Here is a 27534-nt window from a genome sequence, read left to right as displayed (position 1 = left end):
TTATAAAAGTGAGAGCTTGGTTTAATTATGAACTGACACAACCATTAATGAGTTTCTGGAGAGACGTTAATCAATATATGATAAGGCTATAGAAAACCAGACGTTCATTTATACCATGTCCCCTTCAATCTACTACTGAAAACTTCCTTTAATGTTGCTTCTGCTGACAAGATTATAAATGCCTGGATGGTACCTTTGTATGCTCCTAGTGCCTTGCATAGAGTACGTATTCAACAACTATTTTGGTATGCCAATAAGTGTTAGATCATTTGACCTCATTAGAAAGGAAAACAAGGAACCTGCACTGGTTTTCTGTTTGGGGCCAAAGTTGAGGTTTGCCTAAGTAAGGGAAAAGTTGTACTGGCTTTCCTGAAAATCAACCCAAAGGCCTAAGTATGTTTCTTGCTGGGCTTGGGAAACAGAGAAAGATCCCTGAGGGGTATTGGCCAGCACTTACAAAACGAGCTTTCACTCTCTTGGGTAATTCTTCGTCTAAAGTATAGATATCCTCTCTCTTCATTGCTATCTGGGACCCATCTTCAAATTCAACCTAATGAGAAATAAGACATCATGATATATATATGTATAATATATGCATACACACACACATATTCATACACAAAGAAGCATTCACCTTTTTTTTTTTCAAGGTTCCAATTAACTACATAAAGAAAGGGAAAAAAGGACTCAACAGAACAAAAAAGAGAACCAGCCAACAACTAAGGAAGGAAGGAGAGCTCTTTCCCTTATCAAACTAAGAACAACATATGTTTTCAAACAGGCCAAAATTCTTTTTTAATTTTATTTTATTATGTTATGTTAATCACCATACAATATTAGTTTTTGATGGAGTGTTCCATGATTCATTGTTTGCATATAACACCCAGTGCTCCATTCAATACATGCCCTCTTTAATACCCATCACCAGGCTGACCCGTCCCCCCACCCCCTCCCATCTAGAACCCTAGAACCTTTGTTTCTCAGAGTCCACAGTCTCTCATGGTTCGTCTCCCCCTCTAATTCCCCCCCTTCATTTTTCCCTTCCTACTTTATTTATTTTTTAACATATAATGTATTATTTGTTTCAGAGGTACAGGTCTGTGATTCAACAGTTTTACACAATTCACAGCGCTCACCATAGCACATACCCTCCCCAATGTCAATCACCCAGCCACCCCATCACTCCCAACCCCCACCACTCCAGCAACCCTCAGTTTGTTTCCTGAGATTAAGAATTCCTCATATCAGTGAGATCATATGATACTTGTCTTTCCTGTTTGACTTATTTCACTTAGCATAATACCCTCCAGTTCCATCCACGTTGTTGCAAATGACAAGATTTTGGGGGTTTTTGATGGCTGCATAATATTCCATTGTGTATATATATATATATGTGTGTGTGTGTGTGTGTGTGTGTGTGTGTATACACACCACATCTTCTTTATCCATTCATCTGTTGATGGACATCTTGGCTCTTTCCATAGTTTGGCTATTGTGGACATTGCAAACAGGCCAAAATTCTTGAAAATTGTCTTGGAATATGTGACATGAAAACTTTATCCTCACCCCCAAAGCAAAAACACAGAAACAAATCTGCTGCTCAAATGATTTCTCAGAACATGAGATTGTGGCCAATTTAGCATTAAGACTGGCTGGGCCTGTAGGTCCCATTTGTTTCTTTAAGAGGCTCTGATACCGTATGACGGAGAAATGATGATATATTTACTCTTGTATAATAATCCTCCTAGATAAAGTAATTTCTCAAGTTCTTAGAGAAACTTTAACTTTCAAAACTCATTTTGTCAAACTGAACCATTCAGCCAGGAAAATCCCAGGTTCTCAACCTCGTAACATGTAAACCACAACAATGTGTGAAAACCTTCATCTGAAATGAAAATTTAAAACTTCTTCTTCAGGCTAATCAAATGGCAGCAAATAATTTCATAACCTGTTTTTTCAACATTCTAGATTTTGTCAGAGAAAAGTAAGTGACACTGGCTAACAGAAACCTAGACCATTTGGGGGAAATTCATCAAATGCCTGATTCAGAGTAATTGTTCTTGGTTTAGGTTTAACCACACGTGACCTCTACCAGGAGCAAACAACAAAAGGGATGCAATCAGGACAGAATGTCTAATATATTCGAACCCTGAACCATTTATGATATTTTTCAAGTCTCCAAATTGTCTGTCTGAATTCTTTACATGTAAGCTCTAAGAATAGGCTTGCACTTTTGGTTAAAAGGTAAGTGAAACCATGCAGCTACACTATGTTAATAAAAAGAACTGCTGGAGTTTAAAAAAAATATTACAATAAGGATAACATATATAATCAAATTTCTTACTCATGTACTGCTCACATTTGACTAAGCTGAAACGGTAGGGTGGAATTAGGTCTCGGTCACAGGAGAGCTCCCCCCGTTACTTCCCAGAAGGCTGAGATGAGGAGGCTTCTCTTCCTGGCCTTGTTTTAGCAGAATGGTTTCTTTAATATTTAATTAGGCCAAGGTGTCATCTCACTTATACAATTTGATAGCATAGCTAGAACTACTTGTGCCTACCTTTCTTCTGTTTTAGGTAATCTGAAAATTCTAAAAAGAGAGAAAGGCAATTATAAAACTAAAAAGGAGTACAGTGAGATGACCAATCATTCCAGGACCAACGGGTCTCCCGGGATGCAGGACTTTTAGCACTAAACTCAAGGACAGTCCCGAGCAAGCTGGTATGGTTGTTCACCCTAGTTGGGACAGAGCTGAGAGTAAACTCTGGCTCTTCCCTTTACCAGCTGTGTGCTCTTCAACAAACTATTAAATTCATGTAACCTTTTTACCCTCATTCTCCTGGGAGGGTCAAAAAAGTGCATACACTTAGGATATTTAGCACTGTGCAATAGGAATTTTTTGGTTACATCTATTTTTATAAACATCTTTGCTTATTCAATGATGAGACTGAATAATTAGACACAAAACACAAAATGATCTCAAAAGGGCACTTGGTTTAATGAAGAATTTTAAACTACTTGTACTTGAGAGACAACTTTAATATTAGCCTTAACTTTTTCATTGAGTCTATAAATACGCTTTTAGTTCTATATTGATAGGCCATCACAAATTCAGCTGAAGTTAACACACTGATTACTAATTAGCCTGAATTTCAGCATGTCTTCATTATGATACTTTTCATGTAGCTAATAGCTTTGCTACATATAAGATGCTTCACTTTTGCATTTATTGTTTAACTAAATATAATTGTTTTCTTTTGAAATGATGTAGTAATGCTTCTTTTCTAGGAGTCTCCAGTATTACCAATCTGTCTTATGATTTTTGCCTAATTCTGGACATTCTGATACAAAGAAGCTCCAGCAACTTAACACTATGACAAAGGGGAAAATAGCTTTTACACACACATGCATATACGTGTGTGCAAGCACACGCATACACAACATGTATATAAATGTCCTCCCCTCCCTACTCACCTTGGGCTTTTCTAGACCTTAAAAAATGTTCAAGTTTCCCAAAGCTCTTTGACCTCCTTTAATTACCCTGTGCTCTAGTTCCTGGTGCAATGTCTTACAGTGCACTCTTCCACTGATGCCCCTGCCCCTTACCAGTCTTTGAACAATTTCTGTGCTGCAACTGGCAGTCTTATCACTCTCAAGCTGTTTTTAACTTAACGGGCCAGAACCTTCTTTTTTCTTCTTTTACTTCAATCCTCCTGTTTTTACTCTACTGCTTAGCCTGAGAACACTGATTTCTGCCACCATGTTACTGAAAGCACTACAATGTACTGATTCTAATAAATGTGTTCCTTTTTAAAGCCTAAAGGAATATAAATGCACATCTGCCATCCATATTGTTTCCCTTGTTAGAGTTTACTCATTCTCATTTCTGATAGGGATAAAATATTTTCATTGTTTAATTGTATATGTACTCTTTAGTAATATGTAGCATTCCCTAGTGAACAGACTATCCAACCGATTGTTGTACTTTTCGTGAACTAAGCACTCCTTTAAGCTTAGGTGGCCACAACTGTGTCAATGCATAATTGATTTGGGTTTGAGGAGACACCCAATGGGGGTATGTCTCTCAGGCAAAAGCCGCCCATTCAGGGGCTGCTGGCTGATGAAGAGCCATCATTGTCTTGGCTTACAGTGAGATAAAGGAGCCAATTAGTCTCTCCCCATATGATGTACACACAAGAAAGCAGCCTACCATCCAGTCGCTTATTTTTGTGGCCTAACTGCATTCTTTACAATTAAACCATCCACCAAATGCTATTAGTTTCCCAGTGTTGAACTTGATAATAAAACTCCAATATGTGGGTCGTTTGACACCAAGTCTTTGCCTCCTTTATAAAATAAGAGGTGCTCCAAATTCATGTGGTTTATTGATCAGCAGTACAATGGATATACATCTGCCCTCTGGCTTCTCCTGTCCATCTCAGCAAGCATCTCACACAGGACAGCACTCACCTGGTACATGTGGGCAACATTTGATCCCAGGTATTTTGCTCCATAGAGTTTGCCATCAGGCCACTTGACTTGCACGACTTCTCCCTCAGCAGGAGGGCCCAGTTTTACACAGTCTCGGCTCTGTGGAAGAAATAGAGACAGGCTTTTCAAGGCAAGTGTCTAAGTGACTGCATTTGGAACTTAGCAAACGATGAACTCCTGGCAATTAAAAGGAGTTATTGTCTCTGTGTTTTATGGATTATGATCTTGCATGGGTGTTCGGGGGAAGAGATATGAGCCAAAGGAGTACTTAAAGATTCAGCCTCCATCATAAAACTGCAAAGGAGCCACTATAAGTCAAGCAGGAAAAGAAGAGCAGCATTTACATTCGCTACTTGATGTAGAATCGTTCAGAGGGTAACTAAAACATGCATAGAAACTCCTTTAGCTGAAGAAGAGACCAGCTCATGATTTACAACACCTGACATTTATACAGTATTTTGCAGTTAACCAAATGCTTTAACATACAACTCATTTGATCCTCAATAATCACTCCACGAAGTAGGCAGAGATTATTAATTATCCCCATTTTACTGACAAGGAAACTGAGCCTCCAAAGGGGCTCCTTTAAGTTGTCAGAATCTCTGGAGGAGTGAAGCTGAATGGGAGAATAGTAAGAGTTGGGACACACAGGTGGAAATGGGGCCAGAGAGGAACAGAGTGAGGTCCAAGCCGGCAAAACAGCAAGGGAAAAGGAAGGCAAGAAGCACCTGCAGCATGGCAGCTGAGGCTGGGAGGGGAGTGTGCTGTTTAGCAGGCCTCCTCAGAAGATCCTTGGACCTCCCTGGAGAGGCACGCTTCTGCCGGCCGCCTATTAAGTGACCACCCCTCTTCCTTCCACAGGCATCCATGGAGGCATCCATAGCCAGTCTTTCATTTCATGCCTTCTGCTCAACACTGCCTCCTCCTAAGAGAGTAGATCAGAGCAAAGCCTGTAGTCCATCTTGAAAGGTGCTTTGTTTTTTGGTAGGGAAGGGAGGTAACAGGTCAAATAAAATGTTTTCACAGACATAGTTTGCAAACTCTTAAATTTGTATGTATTGGGTATGACATAGAAAAATTTTAATACAAATGAATTAAATACTTGACCTCTTTGGTAAATTTTTTGAACATTTAGCAATTTGTGTTTTGCTAATACCTGTATTTTACTGATGAGGCCAATCTGACTGATCGAAATGCACACTTGACCAATCAAGCTATAAATGCAGACTGGGCATGGTTCTATGGTTTAAATGAGAGGCACACACAGGAAATATTTTAGTTGTTTATGACCAGAAATCCACCATCTATTACTTTTCATTATTAATAGAAATTTTGCATTATAAAGGAGTGGCCATTTTATTGTTGGGTTTGAGTATACATGAGAGGCTCAGCTATTCATTTTTCTCACTGCAGACTCCCTTCTATCTAAAGCTATGGGCAAAGAAAAATTTGTGTGCTCAGAGGCTCTACCAAATTGACAGTCTGCTCTTAGTTAAATAAAAAGTTTCTCCTTGGCCTCTGTAATATTTGGCCTCTGGGCATGCAGAATTGAAAGGGTAGGCTGTAGAAATGTGTTCCACATATGCCCCTGGGGTTATCATTTCACTTTGCATTTCCCTTCCAAAAATGCACCTGGTACCAAGAACACTGGAGGGTGCAGCTTCTCTATACATACTATTCAGTCTCCTAGGCTGGGAAGCTACATAGGCCCTGGGATAACTGAGCTGAAACCTGGAAGCTTTGGGAATAGGAGTAGGGAGCGGGGGAGGTGGCACAAGAGCGTGTGTCTTCCCGCTCCTAAAGTTTTCTTCCACGCGGAGGAGCTCCATTGGGGTAATGTTCCTGGATTCTTTTCCACTCTCATTCATCCACTCTTCCAAGAGAATAAGCAATGACTTAATTTTGTTGTTGAGTTCTGAAGGAGACAGCATTTTCCAAACTATGAACCACAGAGCTTTGGGCCACCCCAGCAAACACAGGGGCTCGTGGGATATTTTCAGGGGAAACACAGTGACACTCATCAGACACCAAGTCTTAAGCTGTTTAAACCTAAGTTACTTAATAGATGGAACTGTGTAAAAAAGATGTGCCAAGATACCCAGGGGATGGGAGCCAGTAAAGTTTGGTAACTGTGGCTTTACTCCCCATGTTCCCTTTCCCTTTGGAGCCACCCTGTGGACAGATAACTCAAGTTCTGCTCTGCCCCTTCCCCAGAGAGGAGCTGGAGGTGTCCTGCACCCCTGTCACTAGGAGGCCTGTCTAATTCTCAGGTCCAGTTTCAGGTACCCTGTTTGCCCACAGATATAATTATACCACACACTACAACATCTGCTTTATTAGTAATGAAGAAGATCTTTTCAGTCTCCAAATCCTGACTCCACTGTCTCTCTATATTGCTTTTCCTCAGGCAAGATAATTCTATTTATTGGGCCCTTCAGTCCCAGCCGAAGGAATTCAAGGCCTTGGGGGAACACAGAGGATGCACTCCCTAATTTATTCACCCACCAAATACAACTGCTAAGTAGGAGACTTAGGTTCTTACTTTTAGAGATCTAATCTTTGACAGAGATTTTCTAACATTTAAAATAATTCTTCAAAACAAATCCTGACCTGAAATTTTAAGTACCATATCACCAAAGGTGTGGCAATGGCCATGGAAATGTGGCCTAAGCAAAGTATGAAGATACTTGAGCAATTTATCATAATAATATAGCTTTTTCAATAAACTAAACATAAGCAACTTTACCACGTGAGAAACAATTCTTTTTTTAAAAAAAAGATGTTTGAAAACAAAATGTCTGAGATATGGTTTGATATCTGTCTCACTGTCTATTTGCCCTTTACTCACAAGTCTTAATTAGGCATTGAAAGTACCTGACTTCAGAGCAACTTACAGCTCAGCCTCTACCTAACTTTGCTCTGTATCAGTCACAAAAAATCACTTCATACCCTTTCATGTCAAAATCCAGGAAGGACATCTCAGTTTGCTTTCTCAATCTGGCTTTCAGAATTCTTTTTTTCTCTATTCATAGTAGAAGAATAAAGAAAAATAACCAACTATATAACAACACAAAATTGTTCTGTGACTTTCCTTTCCTCATCCTCCACCAGGAGGCATCCCTCTTCACCTTGATGGCTACCTTCTCATTCTCTGCCAGGCCAGTTAGCTGGAAGTGGTTTTATTCTGATTTGCATATAACTTCATTTAGTATTATTCACTATTTACACCCCAGCTACTTTCCAAATGGATTTAAGGCAGCTCATAGTAATACATAAAAAAATGTATTTCTGTAACATCTAGTTCCTCCACAGAGAGATGATTTCAACTCACCAGCTGTCTCAAGATTTTGAGTTTGCCAGAAACTTTCTATGACTACATGGAGTAAAAAGCATTCAAACAGGAATGGAAGTAGAAGCATGTGGGCTGAAGAAAAGAAGCTGAAAGGTTTGATACTGAGGTTTTTCTGGTCCCTCCAAAGCAGGAGTCACAATGATTGTCACAATCATTAATCCAGTATCTATTTACTGACCATCTGGGTGAGACACTGGAGGCGTGAACAATGTCTAGCTCCCCAAGTTAGGGACAAAGGGCATCTTGCCCACACTTGGAGGCCTGTCACACTGAGCCCCGTATCTGCATGGCGTGACCACCTCAGGGTCCTTGAAGGGAAATCCATGTGGAGTGTGAGCTTTGGTTGCCATGATCACTTCAACCAGAAAAGAACTTCTATTTGATTTATGGATTGAATAAGTTTTACTGATTGAACAAGCTGAATAAGATTTCACATTAAAAAAAAAAAGTTTCTCTTAAAAATAAAAAGTCGGAAAAATAGAATCATGAGGGGATTTAGTTTGTGAAAAGCCCCAGTGAATGGTCTGCCCCCTCTCTTAAAGGCCTTCAGCTGGCTCACATCTCCCGGGGCTGTACACAAGGAGCATAGCTCCTTAAAGTGTGGTCCCAACCACTGAGGCACACATTGAAAATGAAGATTCCAGCCTCCCTCCCCCCATAGCTCTATGTGACCCAGGTGACTTTTTTTTAAAGCATTCTAGTATTTGAGGTGTATTAAAGGATGTAAAATGCTAAAGAGGTCTTTCCTAATGCAGTTCTTAGTGTGTTGCCGGAGCAAGTAAACCCCTTTGCTGGAAAATTATATGCATTAAAACCTTGACTAATGCATTTTTCCCAGTTGCTGTCTAGACCCTCAGAAGCAGTTTGGCTTCCCCTGACATAAATAGCTGTTTACCATTTGCTGTACTTCCTCCAGGGATGTGTAAACTCCCCTAAAGCCTGCCAGGGCCCTGTCCACAGGGACACTGGTGTCTGGAGCTGCCGGTAAGCCTGTAGCTGGAGTACCAAATAGATGATGTTAAAATTAAAGACAGAAATCATCATCACAGTCAAGAGCAGGCTTCTGGCTGTGATTAAAGGGCTCTGATTAAAGGACCGAGATGGGTCACCCACCCAGGCAAGAGCAGTGTCCCATCACACTGGGGCCAAAGTCAGGGCTCACTCGCGCTTGCTCCACCAGCTACAGAGACAAGCCCAACCGCCAGTCTGATTATTTGAATTCTGCAGTGACTGCGGGCTTGGAACTCTTACTGGGGCCTCGGGAAGGACCTCTTCAAGCAGCTGTGCTTGAATGTTGCCTGTTTAGCCATGTTCCCGCTGGCCCATCCCCACCTCTACTCCTACCAAGACGGAGCAGGCAACGCTGTCTCTCAGTGCAGCTGCAGCACAGAAAGACGTGGTACTCGAACTCTCAGCGGTTAATCGGCATATAGTTGGGAACTTCTGACGGCCCCCCGTGGGGAAAATGCTTACTGACCGGGAGCGAACTGCTACCAGCAACTGCTGACATTTTGAGGGCTAATCACCTGCTCGTTAATGGACTCCGGCAGGAATGAACAAGGCTGACTGACGGCCATGTACTAATTGTACTGCTACCTATCATTTGTTTGGCTGCCCGGCACCTGGACCCGCAGCTCCCCTTCGGAGTCTCAGCCGGGGGCAGACCTGGCGCCGTTACAGACCCCGGAACGTGCCAGACACTCCCTCCCCCAGCTTCCCTGGCAGCGGGACATGGATGGGGGCCTGGCCTGTTGGCTGCACCTGCTCAGAACGCAGACCCTGCGGTCAGAGATGCAGAGAGGCAGCTGGGGGGAGAACATGCTCAGAGGGCGGCAGTGGCAGCCGGAACAGCAGCGCTCATCACCGAAGGCAGGGCCCGGGCCACACTGACCACGCAAGAGGAAGCAACTGTGTCCTCCCTGGACTGCCTTCCATGGGCCCGGTCCTGCCCATGTTCCAGCTGAGCAGCCCCCCTTGTTTTCATCAGTTCTCTGACCTCATTCTTTCGCATTACTGAAGAGTCTGTGGGCTTCCTGATAACTTTCCCCTACATTTCTTTAGTAAGCTTCAATAAGTTACCAATCACTTTTTGTTGCTTACAACCGACAACCCTAAATGATAAGCAACTGCTGGTTTGGGTGATGGCAGATCTCTCCTCTCACAAAGTAGAGATGACACCTTTCATTTAATGGTGGAATATAAAACTGGAGGGCTTCCCAGACCACCCAATCCTAGTTCAAAGTGTTTATGAGGAAAGCCATCAGTCAAAAAGGAAAAGAACATATTCACAATACCACCTTCCTAATCACAAGGCTTGGCCCTAGATCATTTGTGACTGTCCCCAAGCTTTCATTAAACATCACAATCTGAAGATGTACACTCTCTTTAGGGATATCCACAAGAATGTATCCCAGGCCAGAAAGGTAAGTACCAAGTATCTTGATCAATGGTAGGCTCTCAAGGGGATTCTTTTGAAGGGGATGAACCATATTTGGAAGGAGTAAATCCTGGACTATTTGTTAAATAGAAGTCATACTTAATAACACCCTTCATGTGGAGATAACAAAGATAGAAAACATTTTAATATTATTTAACTTAATAATTCTTTGCTCTGAGCATCTACCATAAATTCAGTAGGGGAAATTACAGAATTTTAAAAGACAGAAAAAACAAAAACAACCTGTATTTCCATCACCTAGAAGTAAATGCTGTTACCACCCTGTCAGAATGGCTAAAATCAAAAACACAAGAAACAACAGGTGTTGGCAAGGATGTGGAGAAAAAGGAACCCTTGCACACTGTTGGTGCAAACTGGTGCAGCCACTGTGGAAAATAGTCTGGAGGTTCCTCAAAAAGTTAAAAATAGAACTACCGTATGATCCAGTAATTGCATTACTGGGTATTTATCCAAAGAATATGTAAACACTAAATCGAAAGGATATATGTAGCCTGATGTTTATAGCAGCATTCTTTATAATAGCCAAATTATGGAAGCAGCCCAAGTGTCCACTGATTGATGAATGGATAAAGACGTAGAATATACATACAATGGAATATTATTCAGCTATAAAAAAGAATGAAATCTTGCCATTTGCAACAACATGGATGGAGCTGGAGAGCATAATGCTAAGAAAAAAAAAAAAAAAAGCCCAGAGAAAGACATTACCATATGATTTCATTCATATGTGGAATTTAAGAAATAAAACAAAGGAAAAAAGATAAACCAAGAAACAGACTCTTAACTGTAGAGCACAAACTGATGGTTACCAGAGGGGAGGTGGGTGGGGGATGCGTGATATAAGTGAAGGGGATTAAGAATATATTTATCATGATAAGTACTTAGTAATGTATAGAATTGAATCACACTATATTGTACACCTGAAACTAATTTAACACTGTATATTAACTATACTGGAATGAAATTTTTTTTAAAAGTAAATACTGTTACCATTTGGATTTATCTCTATGCTTCTATGTGTTTTTTAAAAAGACCCTCCTATACATACATAATTTTTTTTCATAGCTACAAACTTTATTTTCTTTTACATGGAGAACAACTGAGCTCTCCAAAGAGGCAGACAAGGCCGCCTTTTGTGAAGAGCTCAGTATTGCAGCTCATGCCATGTTCCTTCACTCATTCCACAGCATTTGGAGGAAAGAAGTCTTCCTTTTTGTTGTGGTAAAATAGACACAACATAAATTTTACTATTTTAATCATTTTTAAGTTCACATTTTGGTGGCTTTCTGTACATTCACAATGTAGTACAACCATCCCCACCCTCCTCTCCAGAAATGTTTCATCATCCCAAACTTCTATATCCATTAAACACTAATTCCCCATTCCCCTCTACCCTCAGCCCCTGGCAACCTCCACTCTACTGTCTGTCTCTATGAACTTGACTATTTCTAAGTACCTCACTGTAAGTGAAATCATACAATATTTGTCCATTTATGTACATTTATAATTTTGTGCCTTGCCATTTACCACCTATAATTACATTATGAGTATCTTCTTAGTTATCAATTATCCTTTAAAAACTCCATTTTACTGGCTGAATACATGCAACATTATGGCTATTCCACAATTAATTTAACCACTCTCCCATTGTAAGATATATATAGGTCATTCCAATTTTCTCCTATCATCTATAATGCTATTGTATATTTTTCTCCATGAATCTTTGTCCAAATTACTGACTATATTCTTAGAGTAGAGTTCTGGAACAGGAATAAGTTGGTAAAAAGGTATATAAACTATTTATAAAGTTAATTTCATTAAGCTTTGAAAAATTCAACATCAGACTCATTTCTCTAGTGCAATAAATCTTAACCACCACAGAAAATTCTGATTCAGTCAATCTAAGGTACAGTTCAAGCTAAATGAACTCCCAAACAATCTGATGCTTGGCCAGGTTGATGATCACTGCTCGAGATTATCTCCAAAATACACTATACCTTCTATGTATAAAGAAAAAATGAATTCCAAGCTGCTTCCTTTGCGTGTAGTTTTCTATAGTGAGAGACATCTAACATACCTGAAAGAAAACTTGGAACACTCCTGCACTGAGGTATCTTATCTGTGTTCTGTCCTAGTTATAAAACACTGTCACTGCAGCCTGTGGGATAATGGATTCAAGCCAACCTACTTCCACACTGATTTTCATCATTCTGGGAAAACTCCAATTCTGATGTCCAGCTTTCCTTTTTAATAGTTATTTCTTTTGTAAGGGAAACACATACAAACACCCTTTCTCTATCCCCAGGATGCTCTGGTTGTCTCTGTTAAGCTGGAGCAATGCCTCATTATTCCCTCAAACAGCTAGATTCTTTCCCAGCAGGCACACTTTGCCGATGCCCTGACACTTAACCACACCTGTCTTCTGAAACATAGTGCCTTCTCCACAGAGAGGGAAAAACAACAACAACAACAACACTGACACATATGTGGTGAATTCCTGAGGGCCAAGTTTAGCACACACTTTCCCTTTTGCCAAAAGCCAAGAGTGGATACCATGCCTGGTAAAAATATTGAGGTGCCAGAGACGGATGCTGTTTTATGTTTCTGAATGTTACCACAGCATTAAGCCTCAAACAATATATTTCTAAAAGAAGTCACCCTATTAGAAATAGGTGAGATTCTGGCAAGCAGAGGCTTTAAAAGGCACAGAAAATACAAAGTTAGGCATTTTGTTTTGTAAATTATCTTTTTAGTTCTTTTAAGTGATACAACATAAGGAAAGTCATTAACTAGAACCAGGGGTGACACTGGGGAGCTGACCTAACAGCAAGGGCATCTGAGAGAGGGACACAGAGACAGTTAACGGTGGTGGCTCTGAAATGCGAACAAGGGGTTCTCAGCATTCTTGGGACTGGAGAGGATTAAAGGAACTGAAAGGCTCATTCACCACTACCCACCTTTGAGAGAGCCCCCCGCCCCCAGCCTTTTCTCCCTCCCTCTGGCATATACTCTCCTCCTGAGCTCAGCACTGGGAAGACAGAGACAAGAGGAGTCCTTTTGAAGTCCTTTCTCTCAAGGAATTCAAGTCCAGTTTGGGACTCAAATATTTCCATGAATATCTACAATACGAGGTACCATATATAATAATAGGTAAGTGGCTGGGAGGTGGGGACAGAGTCCATGACTCACCCTCCTATGACATCAACTGTATCAAGGACTTTCTCCTTGGGATTAACCAAAGGATTAACCAAAACTCCTCATGTCTTCCCCTCAAACTTAAATCACCCTCCACATAAACTGAATTAACTAAAGAGCCCCGATTCAGGACTCTCCTGCACTCACTTGGCTAGGTAAATGTAAACACTTTGTAAGCTGTGGTGAGAGCAGCTATGTAGTCCTTAAAGACAGAGGTCAGAGGGAGAAGCAAGCTGGTAGCTCCAGCAGCACTTTGTGGGGATCACTGTTGGATGCTTTGGCACTAACAGCTTGATTTTATTGGGGCACCCACAGTTAGTCAAGCGATCCCACTGAATATGTTGAGTGGTGTGGTCAAGTCAGGAGGACAGAGCTGTAGCCCTGACCCCTTTCTCTACCTCTCAAGATTGTTCTGGAATGATGTCACCAATGATTACAGGGCCAATGCCCCATCACACCAGGAACCAAAACAGGAAATCTTTCACGTTCATCTTCTAAAAGCCCCAGATACACAAAGTACTTGGAAAAGGGAATTTGTATGTTTAAAGCTTTTTGGTACTTCTTCTTAGATCTTCTTTCAATAACCTCTCCTTTTATAAAGTTTTGGAGGATATATCATTTGTAAGTGTTACTGGGAATCTTATGCTTAGGGACCTCTAACCAATGGGCTAACTGAAAATTACTGGCCACCACCACGAACAATAACAACCAGAAACACAGTCACATCACTACTTGAGTGTTTATTATGTGCTGGACACCATACTAACTGCTTTATACATTTCAATAATTTCAACAATAATCCTGGTATTTAGTATTATTTCCATTTTAGGGTTAAGGTAACTGGTGTCAACTCCCTTGTCTGTTACACATCAAGTTCTTGCCACCTTGGAGAAACAGCCAACACCATTTATAAGGACTTTCTCTGGACTGGCTGCATCTTCCTCCTGTTTTTCCTGCAGACACTAAGGCATAAAGCACCCCAGGACTGTAACTCTTCATACTCAAATAAGGGAGAAAAAATTACCATCTATAGATCAGATCTCTTCCCCTTTTTTATAGTTGTTGGCAAAGGCTAACATGCATGAGGGGAACAAAATATTTTATTATGTCAATAAAAATTTATGTCGCAAAACAGAAAGACAGTCTTGACGTGAACTTCTCAGTCATGGTTTCTAAAAATAAATATCAGTTCCAAAAGCTGAAAAAAGATGAGGAAAGGAAAGATAGGGGTAAGCATTATGGGACAAGAAGGCTTTCCTGTGCTCACATGCCGTAATAGGGGCTTTGCAGTCAGAAGAGCAGCGCCTCGTGGCGCCGGCCTCTCCAGATTCTCATTCTGCTCCACAGCTTGCGTTCTACTTGCCAGAGCAGGTGGCTCAGGGCCTGCTGCGTTGATGCGGCACAGAGCGTGCCTTCCAAGGCCTGGGGTCAAAGAAGTGACTGGACCCACGCTACTCTTGAGGCACTGGTTTCCTCATCAATCAAATGCATAGAATAACATGACCTTAAAGGACTGTTGGGAGAATTAGAGCTCAAATATATTTAAAAGGAGAGCACAAGAGAACAGAAAAGCACAGCACGGTGACAGGTAGCTGGTGAGTTTGAAGTGAACTGTGACTGGATTTAATTCATATCAACAAGGAACATCTGGAGGATGATAGCAAGGGGACAGAAAACCTTGGGAGCAGATGATCCTTGAGATTTAAAATTGTGACGACAGGATGCACTGAGAAGCCAAGAACCTACTACAAAAGATGACCAGACAAGGTTATCCTAGCTGAAATCCAAAACAACCCAGTAGGGTCAGTAAGCAGGTGTCATCTCCCATCTAGGTAAAGAAGCACAATTATGTGCCCCAGGTAACACGGCCAATAAGTGGACAAGTAGGGCAGTCATTCACTCAACACCTAATCTTCAAGCATTTCTTGTATTCTAGGAACACTGGGATTAGTATTGAGAAAAACAGATGTGACTATCTACTTCACACAACTCCTTAGTGAGAAATACAGACATTAAAATAAAAAATAAAAATAAAAAAGATAAGTGTAAGAACTCCTCTGTCATAGAATTACAGTGCAAAGTACTTTAACAGAATGATTATTAGCACACTACATGGTTATCATATTCCAGGGAGCTTCAAGATGTCTCAAGAGATGGGAGAACTAAAATGAAAATTTGACACAAGAATCTGAAAGGATCCAGATAGAGAAATCCAGGGAAAATGAGTCACAATATAAGGAGTTCTTAGAATGGTTCAGATTTTTTTAAAAAATAACTTTTTTATTATAAAAATAAAACATGCTCATATGGAAACTATAAGAAGATGATAAAATTGAAAATCATAATCACCTATGATTACATTCTCCAGAGATAATTAGTAACATTTCAACACATTTCCTTTGAGGATTTTTCCTTTGCACATTTGTATTTTTATATATAATTGGGATCATACTGTATATACTGATTTTTGTTTATTATATTGTGCCATTAAATATCCTTTGAAAACATGATTTTCAATAGCTGCATAAATAATTCACTTAATCTTCCTCCTAGCTGCATTGGTAAGTGTTCAATGGCTAGATGAAAAGAACAAGGAGTTGTCATGCTTGCATGGTCAGACTGGGTTTAAGGCACAGTGTTCTCATATCTGAGAGCAACATTTTGAGTGGGACACTGTTCAAAAAATTTCATCCTGAGGGGGTATCCTGGAGGAAGAGCACTCTGAAAACCACTTTCTCATTAGATCATTCATTCCTTCCCACAACAAATACATATTAAGTGGTGAGGCAGGAGGACAATGTTCTTTGGATTTGGGAAGACTCAGGAGGAACCTGATAGCTCTCCACAAACATGTGAAGAGCTGTGAGTAGAGAATGGGCTTATTCAGTTTTGTTCTAGAGGTTAAGAACAAGACTGGTTCTTGGGGTGATTCAAAGGCAGCATTCAGGCTCCACGCAAAGAAGCCAGTGCTTCCTACTAATTACAGCAACGAATTGGTAGTGAGCTCCCTGTCACTTGTAGTGTTCAACAATGAACTTGAGGATCCCTCACCATGGCTATGGTAAAGGAGACTTCCTGCAGAGGGTGGGAATTTGAGGGAGTCATAGAGGAAAGTCAGGGGGAGGGAATGGGTAGTTTAAAGACTATCGTGGGAGGGGACTTACCCCTTAGCCTATCTTCTTTATGTAGCAGCCCTGAACTGCGCCAGTGGTTATCAGAGCTTTTAGATAAGAGACCCCCCTGGCTAAGATTCTCTCATTGAGTGCCCTGTCCAATCCTCACTGAATTTACAGTGGATTAGGATTATGGTTCCTAAATTTCTCAAACTCTTGTCAAGTGCTGGTCCTCCCTCACCAAAGTATTGGGAATGGAGTATGCAAAGAATGGGAAGAAGAACCAGGCACAGATGGACAGTTATTTTCTCCCTTAATCTAACTGCAGTCACCAGGTGGCTATGCTCCTTCAGCTCTTTATAACATCGGCCTCTTCCATGGCCAAAGAAAGCGAGCATCTTTCTGGATCAACACCCCAAGGAAACCTATTCATACAGCCAACCTCCTTCTCTGAGGGGCACACAGAGAACCTAATCAACTGGTTAACTCGGCAGTGGGTGAAGCAAAAAGCCTAGAAACAATGAAAGAGACAGGTGTGTGGAAAGTCTACTGCTGTGGAAAAGGCTTTTACAAAGCTTTTGTGGTAAAATGTACAACTGCAAAAAGACATCATGGTGTGTAAAAATATGACAAGGATTAATTACTCCTGGGCTGAGACCTAAGAATAGCTTGGTCCTCTAGTCTCTAAATGATATTGCAGCTTACAAATGTCATGCCACGTTGCAGTGTGCGGATATGTGCACAAATCAACAGCCACTTTCCAGCTCTCGGACTCACCCAAGCTGGCCCAGCATGTACTCCTTCACACTGACCAGCCAGGTGGTCATCAAGGCCTGGAATCGGGAACGGGGAATGTGTGTGTGCAAAGAGTGGACATCTAGGCCAGGGGCACATTTTGATACTTCTAGTCAGAAATGAGTCAGGACAACCCATTGCTTTCTCCCCTGCCAGAGTCAGAAGAGGCCTAAGAGATCCCCTGAGGACAATGTCCCCATTTTAAAGAGAAGGACGGAACAATGAAATGACTTGCATAGAGTTGCAACTCACCAAGAGATGGCTATCATTTAATTTAATTTTGCATTTTACAGCCTAGCAGTGCAAGATTTTGAGCAAATGAGTAACACCTGGAGAGGACGCCACATACAGGTTTAAATAGGAGAAATAGAAAGGGGTGAAGGCAAATGAAAGGATTTGTGAGAATAAGATTTGTCAAAAAAAATGTCAGCCCATATTATATTAAATTCAGAAGCAGACAAGTCCTGAAGCATATGCATGTACAAATGAAGTAATCCAGAATGTCCTCAAAGTTGCAAATGTGCCTGAGCATAGCAATAAAATGTGAGCAACCCCATTCTATAAATACTTCCCATGTAAGCCCCTTCTTCTATGTTAGTTTCACATGTCCTTCTTTTCAGATTTAATGTAAATGCATAAACTTAAACAATCATGTTCATAACAGACTGTCTTATGAAGAACAGGACATGTGTAATTACTACCAACCTATTTCTGCAGAGACTAGTCTGTCACAAATGGTAGACAGATAAATAAGATGGTTGAGGAGAGGATAATGAATCAATCTGTTTACCCAACACTCTTATCCTTAAAGGGAAGTCAGAAATTTCAGAAACTCCCCAAATGATTCTTGTGTTGTCAAAAGATTGTCAAATCAAAATAATCTTAATGTGAAATTAGGGAGAATTTTGCTGTTTTTACATTCCCAGACAAGAATGAAAATGATATATAGATAACACACTATTGTCAGATTTATCCAAACAAGAGCTTTTAATCCAAAGACTTAAAAATACATTAGAGAAGGGCAGTGAATTTAGCTTTACTGATCACACTCAAGCCTGGAATGCTTCATTCAGCATTACATTGAGGATTCTGTTGTGCCCTTTTTCTGATAGTTAACAAACCTTTGAAATGGGAACCTCTTTGTTCTTTTCATGCTGGTTATTGATCTTTATTTGAAGTTTGATTCTTGCTAACATCTGACTTGCTTAATGAAGACTGAGGAGTCAGTCAATTAATATTTTAATTATGATAGGTCTTTTTAAAATCTCCCCCCCAAAAAACACATGAAGTTTTGTTAGCACCCTCCTTACTTTCCCTGAAACATATACCCACAGTTTTGATTTGATGTAGGTTTGCAAGGACTGGCAACTGTGAATCAAAAATATGCTGAAGGGAGGAGGATTACAGGGTATATGGGCATCTAAAGAGGGGGTCAGTGGATGTGATGCTGGCACCAGAACAGCTGAGCCTGGCTTTTATAGGTTAAACTAAGAGGGGGTAGGTGTGGGTAAAACCCCAGAAATGATACTGTGAGAGAGTAAATATGGAAGCAGCGGAAGAGAAAAGGGGATGGCTTTCCAGGAAATGGTTTTAACATCCATCACTTACAACCAATTAGCAATAATATTAATAGCACACGAGATGCCAATTCCTGGCTTTAGCAAGTCAATATTATACCTAGTGCACTCAAACAAACAAAAATCTGCATGCACATACACAGTCATAAAGCTTGTATATGCATTTTAAAACTCCTGGAAGAATATACAAAGCAGGAAGTGGGGCTGTACCCAGATGTGGGGTGCTGCAGGGACTTGTACTTTTCTTTTCATATTCTTCTGTATTTCTTGAACTTTAGCCAGCCATGGGTACATTATACAAAACACTGTGCATATGTGATTGTTAAATATTAAAAATTAGCTAATTCTTATTACTGCCAACCAAACACATTTTGTCTACTAATGTAAATCACTGATCCTTTCCCTTTAAAACAAGGTAAATGAATCTCCAAAACGAGGGATGTTCAAGATTCTGGAAGGCCATGCAGTCCATCTTCTTCAGAAAATGAGAGCTCTTCCCAGGGCACACAGCAGACACATCATCCTTATACTGGTTCATAATGCGGGAGCCCTGGGGAAAAGAGGCACAGGCACTGAAGGCAAAGGGACTTAAAAGCTCCAGAGTGGGTGAGGGAGTACCCAGGCTACATGCACACAAAACAGGGGATGGAGGAAGCAAAATCAGGTAAATGAGTGCTGAAGAGAGCTATGGATTAAGAGAAGTTAGGATGAGCTGTACAGTGAGGCCAAAGTCTATGTATATGCAGTTATGCTCAATTTAAATGTTTGTGTGTCAAGATGGAAGCCCCATAAAGGGTAAATACGGCTCATCAATTTTGGTGGCCATATTGTCATGTTGAAGAATTACTTGGACAAACATTCACTGTTTTATCAAATGGGTGAGAGAGAGGTAATTGTGTGTGTGTGTGTGTGTTACAATATGTTCATTCAGAGATGAAAATGGAAGTGCCCGACCATGCCATTTCTAAAATATGGGACGTCTGTTCTCACACTGTGGCATGGGGCCTTTTCACTCAGCATCCCTTCAACTCTGGAGCAAACAAAAACAAAAACAAAAACAAAAACAAAAAACCCAAACCTAGGCTTTGCAAACCAGGGGTCTTGTGATGGCCCTAAATGCAGTAACTGTTCAAGATGGGAAAAGCAAGGAAGAAGGAAACAAACTCCAGTATGGCCAAGTCTGAACTCATAATCTTGGCCCTAAAACTTGGGCTTCTTCTAACATTCCTTCATTGACAGGTGTGACCTTCCATTTGGCTAAGCAAGACAGAACCCTGGGGATCACCTTTGACTCCTTCTTCTTCCTCAGCCAAAGTATTAGGTTACCTTTGAGTCCTTTTCCGATTCTTCCACTGCTCCTCACTTAGTCCAAGCTACATCATTTCTCCCCTGATCCACTGAAATGCTCTCCTAACTGGCCTCCCAGCATCTACTACGGCCCACTCTCCAATTCATCTTCTCCACTCGAGCCAAAGAAAATACTTCATAACAAATTTCTTCATGTTGAATTCTGCTCAAGGGTGAGCTTCTCCCCACTCTTTAAGAATAAAGACCCAACCGTATAACATACTTTTCAAAACGTAACCTAGTCTGGCCCTTTCTTCCTTCTCTGGGCTCATCATTTACCTCTTTCAGCAACCTGAGCAGGCCATCCTCCTTCCTGCAACAGCTCTTTTGCATGCTTTGTTTGGGATATTCTACCTCTGTCCTTTGTCTACTTAATGATTGCTCATCTATATAAAGCATTTTTGGTTACACGTCCATGGCTTATCTCAATTTTAAGTACATTTTTATTAGTGTGACTGTTGTATATTACTGTTTCCCTCTAGATGGTAAATTTGATAAGAACAAAAACCATTTCAATTTTATTTCTTACCATCATCATGTTTCCTGGGCCCAGCACAATGCCTGGCCTGTAATAGGAGCTGACTAAAAACACATTTTTATGGTAAGGCTACCACTCGCTGAAGAGTAAGATATCCCTTGACTAGGGAATCCATAATGTACCATATGCAGGTATCCAGATGCAGCTAATCAAAGGCCTGGCCCTGCAGGAATAATTTCTCCTCTACAAGAAGAAGAGCCTCCTGGGGGAGCATCAGCCTTCCACATCCATATAAGCCCCTCACGCGTGGAAAAGAAAAAGGACTTGAGCACCAACACAACTGTTTCCCCATCCTCATTAAACTTCTCCTGGTGGGAACCCACTTGTAGACAGTGGTTATCTGCCCTTTCAGCTTCATACAAAGACAAAAGCAAAGCATAACACGAAACAAAATTCCATAGAAGCATAACTAATGACATGGGATAGAGTTTCAGTATAAATTTAAAAAAGGGGGGGTTACTAGTATTGAAATAAATTTTAAAATTAAATGAAATATTAAATTTCATACACAAATCATTTAAAAATTCCTTGCCCAGGAAGGGAATAAAGTACCTAGTAAGAAGAGGAAGCCAAGTTATAAAGCCTACTAAAGCCTACTATTAGCACCCTTGTATAAGGCTTGTTGCATGATGAGATAATCTCCACAGGGTATGTCTTATCTCATTACAGAATCTCACTTACTGTCAATGGTGCTCACGTTTATGTTCTCTCAACTGCTCTCTTACAGTCCCTATTTCAACAGGCCTGCAGATATTGGCTGAGGAAAATGCAACCACCACAGCCTGACTTGTTTTGTGCTAGTCACTACCTTTATGGTATAAATCAAGTAAACTGCTTTAGAAGATTAAATCTTACCTTTTCCTTCCCACCAAAAAGAGGGTATCACAGACAAAGGACGCATTAGGTCGGATTATTCTTAATTAAAGGCTAAAAACGGTAAATATAAGCATGTTTTAAAAACAGTAGCCTATAAATATATCATTATAACTATCTTACTGTAAATATGCATAATTACAACCCTCCTCCCCTTTAACTGAGTTGTTAGCCATCAATTTGCAGAAGGTATCTTTTTCAGGCACCAATCACATCAGCATTAATTACTCTTGGAAAACCCTGCTTGCATCTGAAAAACCATGTATAAAACATTATTCAACACATTATGCTATTATAACATTTTGAAGAAGCGAAACATTCTTTATGTTTAATGGTACCGAATAAAACATCTAAACCACAGAAGACTTGCAAACATAATATTCTCTATCTTACAGAAGCCAAGAAATCAGATGGTGCAAGGCAGCTGATTTACAGAAACATATGCAACCAACAAGTATTATAGCAGGTCACTGCTTCCAAGATTTCCACTCGCTTCTCAGTGGAGAACATTCTCTGAGGGAAAGATTAGAAACTGAAGGAAAAACACACTCTATTCTCTCTCCTTACATCATTCTTCCTCTCCCTTTACCCACATACTCTAACCTCAAAATATCATTTGCTTAGTAAAATAGAAGGCAAGAATTATTACTCGTTCTCTATCACCCATGAAAATTGGCTAACCTCTTTCAACTAAGGTATGAAAAGGAAATAATAAAATGGGGCAGTGTCAGTTCATTAATAAATAGATAGTATTGACTTCTGGATAAGTATTGACTTATTATCAAACAATAATCTAAGTTTACTCTATTACCAAAATGATTTAAACCTATGATTTAATGATTTGACCTATGGTCAAATAGGAACATAAACTCTGGTGATTTATGAGCTCAATATCTTCTGGGATATGACACCAGTTTATGTGCTAAATCCCAGTGTGTTCGCACCTGGGGTTGGCTAAAGGTGAAAGATGTAAAGGGGCTTGTACACAGGAATCTCCCTGTTGACTGTTTGCCTCAGGAAGCTCTCACTGTTCGCTATATATTTCAGAAACTGCAGAACATTGTGCTTACAAACTGGGCTACAGGAAGGGTCAGTTCCAGAAAATTTAAGGCATCTATGAAACATGCATGATCATACCACACTCAGGGTCAGTATCAAGGTTTGAGGTCAAAATGAAGTTTGAGCAAGAAAAGATTTTAAATAAGTTTGAAACCTCACATCATAAACAGCTAGTGTGCCATTTTTATTTAAAGGGGAACAGAGGGTCAATAATGAACGGACATTCTGATACTGTGATGGGAAGCAACAGTGACAACTGGCCACATATTTATTAAAAGAAATGAAGGATTTTCATTATGTTTATATTTTCTATTAAATGGAAGTTGATTCAGCCCTACTCTAAGATTTAGAAATGATGTCACTAATATTCACAGTTTGGAGCTGAATATTCATGGGGGAGCCTGTTAAGACCACTAGAGACATTTCCCAATAGCCCTGCTCTCTGGTAGACACAGGTAACAGCAGCTACATTCACACCATGGGTCTCTCAGCCCTCTTTTCACAGCACCTACAATTTCCTACATCTGAACCAGTGGTTTCAAATTTTTTTCAGGGCTAGAGACTTCCTTCTTCAAAGAAATCATATATGGAAGCTCAAAAACTACAGGCTTCAGTTTTTGCAGGGATTACTGCTGGAGCACAGCCCTGCTCTAGGGACTGAATATTCTTTACCTGGAAAGGATATGAAAGTTACAATATAAAAGTTGATTCAAATTTAAAAATAATTCTTAACACTGACTATGGATTTTTAAATAACATACTCATTGTCTAAGATATGACTTAGAATAATAAATTAACACACAAAAATTAACTCAAAATGGATCATAGTTCTAAATGTAAAAGCTAAAACTATAACATTTCTAGAAGAGAACCTAAGAGAAAATATTTGTGACCTTAAGTTAGCCAAAGATGTCTTAGGACATGCCACCAAAGCACAATCCATAAAGAACAAATTGATGTTGGATTGGGTTTTATCAAAATTTAAAACTTTTGAGGAAGAAGAACAAGATGGCAGAGAAGTAGGAGACCTGGATTTTGTCTGGTCCCAGGAATTCAGCTGGATAGGGATCAAACCATTCTGAACACCTACAAACTCAACAGGAGATCAAAGAAAAGAATAGCAACAACTCTCTGAACAGGAAAGCAACCACTTTCTGGAAGGTAGGACGTGCGGAGAAGTGAATCCGAAGCAATATTTGAGAGGATAGACGGCGGGGGAGGGGGCCTCCGTCAGCCACTTCTGACAAGTGATAGAGCCGTGGAGCACAAAATCAGAACTTTTAGAAGTCGGTTCCGCTGATGGACGTCAGTCCAGTGGCTAAGCAGGGGGTGGAACTCTCACGGGACAGTGTGGTCTCAGGACCCTAGGGGTCACAGAAAGACCAGGGGTGCCTGAGTGTGGCAGAGCTCCCGGGTATCGGAGCCAGGAAGCCGGCTACAGAGACGGAGCCGAGGAGTGGGCTCTCAGTTCGGGGTTGCCATAAACTGTGATCCGGGTCACAGTCAGGCCACTGCTCCCCCAGCAGGGACGCAACAAGTGGCAGATCCGGGGAGTCTCCCCTTCCTCCCCCAGGAGGAGGGGCGCGGGAGCGCACTGCAGGGATCTGCTGGGTTTGGAGACTCCACACGGGGTCGGGTGCCAGAGATAGAAACGCTCGGTCACAGGCCGGGTGAGCCTGGAGTACGGCCGAAGACCAGGGAGACGGGAGTGACTGACTGCTTTTCTTGGGGGGTCACGGAGGAGTGGGACCCCAAGTTCTCGCTTCCCCCGGGGCAGAGATTAGGAGGCCACCATTTTCACTCTCGTCCTCCAAAGCTGTACGGAAAGCTTGCAGGGAACAAAAGCTCCCGAGATCAAACCCGAGCAGATTACTTAGCCCTACCCGGCAAGAGTGGGGCAATTCCGCCTCCGGCAAAGACATTTGGAAACCACGGCAACAGGCCCCTCCCCCAGAAGATCAGCAAGAACAGCCAGCCAAGATCAAGTTTGCCGATCAATGAGAATGGCAGAACTCCAGTGCTAGGGGAATACTGCACATAGAATTCATGGCTTTTTCCCCATGATTCTTTAAACTTTCAAAGTTAAATTTTTTTTAACTGTCTTTTCTTTTTTTGAATTTTTCTTTTTCCCTTTTTCAACCAACATCTTATTAATCCCTTTTTTAAAAAATCTTTTTTATTTTTCATTTTAGAGTCATATTCTATCCCTTCATAGTAGTTACCCTTATTTTTGGTATATATATATATAAGTTGTTCTCTCTTTAAAATTTTGACATACAGTTTCTTCTAACAGATCAAAATATACCCTAAATCTCTAATGTATGGCTTTGTTCTAATCTCCTGCCTGATCACATTCTCTAACTTTTTTTTCTTAAATCCTCTTCTTTCTTTTTTCAATCAATTTCTTATCAATTCCTTTTATAAAATCTTTTATAATTTTCATCTTTACAGTCATCATATTAACCCTTATTTTTGTACATATGTAAGTTTTTCTTTCTTTAAAATTTTGGGAGGCACTTTCTTCTAACAGACCAAAATACACCTAAACCTAAGTGTGTGGCACTGATCTATGCACCAACCTGATCATATTTGATCATATTCTGGTTTTTTGTTTTGTTTTGTTTTTGTTTGTTTTTATCTTTTTTTCTTCTTTTTTCTTTCTTTCCCTTTCTTTTCCCCCGGTTTCAGGTCTTTTCTGATTTCCTTAGTGTATATTTTCTGGGGACATTGTTACCCTGTTAGCATTTTGTTCGCTCATTAATCTGTTCTCCTCTGGACAAAATGACAAGATGGAAAAAATCAACACAAAAAAAAGAACAAGAGTCAGTACCGACTGTCAGGGACCTAATCAATACGGACATTAGTACAATCTCGGAACTAGAGTTCAGAATGATGATTTTAAAGATACTAGCTGGGCTGGAAAAAAGCATGGAAGTTATTAGAGAAACCCTTTCTAGAGAAATAAAGGAACTAAAATCTAGCCAAGTCAAAATCAAAAAGGCTATTAATGAGGCGCAATCAAAAATGGGGGCTCTAACTGCTAGGATAAATGAGGTAGAAGAGAGAATCAGTGATATAGAAGACCAAATGATGGAAAATAAAGAAGCTGAGAAAAAGAGAGATAAACAACTACTGGATCACGAGGGCAGAATTCGAGAGATAAGCGATACCATAAGATGAAACAACATTAGAATAATTGGGATCCCAGAAGAAGAAGAAAGAGAGAGAGGGGCAGAAGGTATACTGGAGCAAATTATAGCGGAGAATTTCCCTAATTTGGGGAAGGAAACAGGCATGAAAATCCAGGAAGCACAGAGAACCCCTCTCAAAATCAATAAAAATAGGTCAACACCCCGACATCTAATAGTAAAACTTATGAGTCTCATAGACAAAGAGAAAATCCTGAAAGCAGCTCGGGAGAAGAGATATGTAACCTACAATGGTAGAAACATTAGGTTGGCAACAGACCTATCCACAGAGACCTGGTAGGCCAGAAAGGACTGGCATGATATAGTCAGAGCACTAAATGAGAAAAATAGGCAGCCAAGAATACTCTATCCAGCTAGGCTGTCATTGAAAATTGAAGGAGAGATAAAAATCTTCCAGGACAAACAAAAACTAAAGGAATTTGCAAACACGAAACCAGCCCTACAGGAAATCTTGAAAGGGGTCCTCTAAGCAAGGAGAGAGCCTTAAAAGTAACATAGACCAGAAAGGAACACAAACAATATACAGTAACAGTCACCTTACAGACAATACAATGGCACTAAATTCCTATCTTTCAACAGTCACCCTGAATGTAAATGGGCTAAATGCCCCAATCAAAAGACACAGGCTATCAGATTGGATAAAAAAATAAGACCCATCGATATGCTGTCTGCAAGAGACACATTTTAGAACCAAAGACACCCCCAGATTGAGTGAGGGGGTGGAAAACCATTTACCATGCTAATGGACACCAAAAGAAAGCTGGGGTGGCAATCCTTACATCAGACAAATTAGTTTTTAAACCAAAGACTGTAACAAGAGATGAGGAAGGACACTATATCCTACTTAAAGGGTCTATCCAACAAGAAGATCTAACAATTGTAAATATCTATGCCCCTAACATGGGAGCAGCCAATTATATAAGGCAATTAATAACAAAAGCAAAGAAACACATCGACAACAATACAATAATAGTGGGGGACTTTAACACCTCCTTCACTGAAATGGACAGATCATCTAAGCAAAAGATCAACAAGGAAATAAAGACTTTAAATGACACACTGGACCAAATGGACTTCACAGATATATTCAGAACATTCCATCCCAAAGCAACGGAATACACATTCTTCTCTAGTGCCCATGGAACATTCTCCAGAATAGATCACATCCAAGGTCACAAATCAGGTCTCAACTGGTACCAAAAGTTTGGGATCATTCCCTGCATATTTTGAGATCACAATGCTTTCAAACTAGAACTCAAACACAAGAGGAAAGCCGGAAAGAACTCAAATACATAGAGGCTAAAGAGTATCCTACTAAAGAATGAATGGGTCAACCAGGAAATTAAAGAAGAATTAAAAAAATTCATGGAAACCAATGAAAATGAAAACACAACTGTTCAAAATCTTTGGGATGCAGCAAAGGCAGTCCTAAGAGGAAAGTATGTAACAATACAAGCCTTTCTCAAGAAGCAAGAAAGGTCTCAAGTACACAACCTAACCCTACACCTAAAGGAGCTGGAGAAAGAA

At 40.4% G+C, this 27534-nt stretch overlaps 1 protein-coding gene across 1 annotated transcript in view; it reads right to left on the bottom strand.

Annotated features, from left to right (window-relative positions):
* The window catches only part of KDM4C (lysine demethylase 4C), a 437653-nt gene that overhangs the window by 4966 nt on the left and 405153 nt on the right, over positions 1-27534 (bottom strand). The window contains exons 19-21 of the mRNA XM_044920760.1: positions 8739-8839; positions 4471-4590; positions 458-550 (exon numbers count right to left, since the gene is read on the bottom strand). Coding sequence (XP_044776695.1) covers positions 458-550; positions 4471-4590; positions 8739-8839 — 314 coding nt within the window. The remainder of the gene's footprint in view (positions 1-457; positions 551-4470; positions 4591-8738; positions 8840-27534) is intronic.

Source organism: Neomonachus schauinslandi, chromosome 13 (genome assembly GCF_002201575.2).
Source record: "Neomonachus schauinslandi chromosome 13, ASM220157v2, whole genome shotgun sequence".
NCBI classification, from domain to species: Eukaryota; Metazoa; Chordata; class Mammalia; order Carnivora; family Phocidae; genus Neomonachus; species Neomonachus schauinslandi.
The sequence above is the reverse complement of the archived record's forward strand: the minus strand, read 5'-3'. Positions and strand labels throughout refer to the sequence as shown.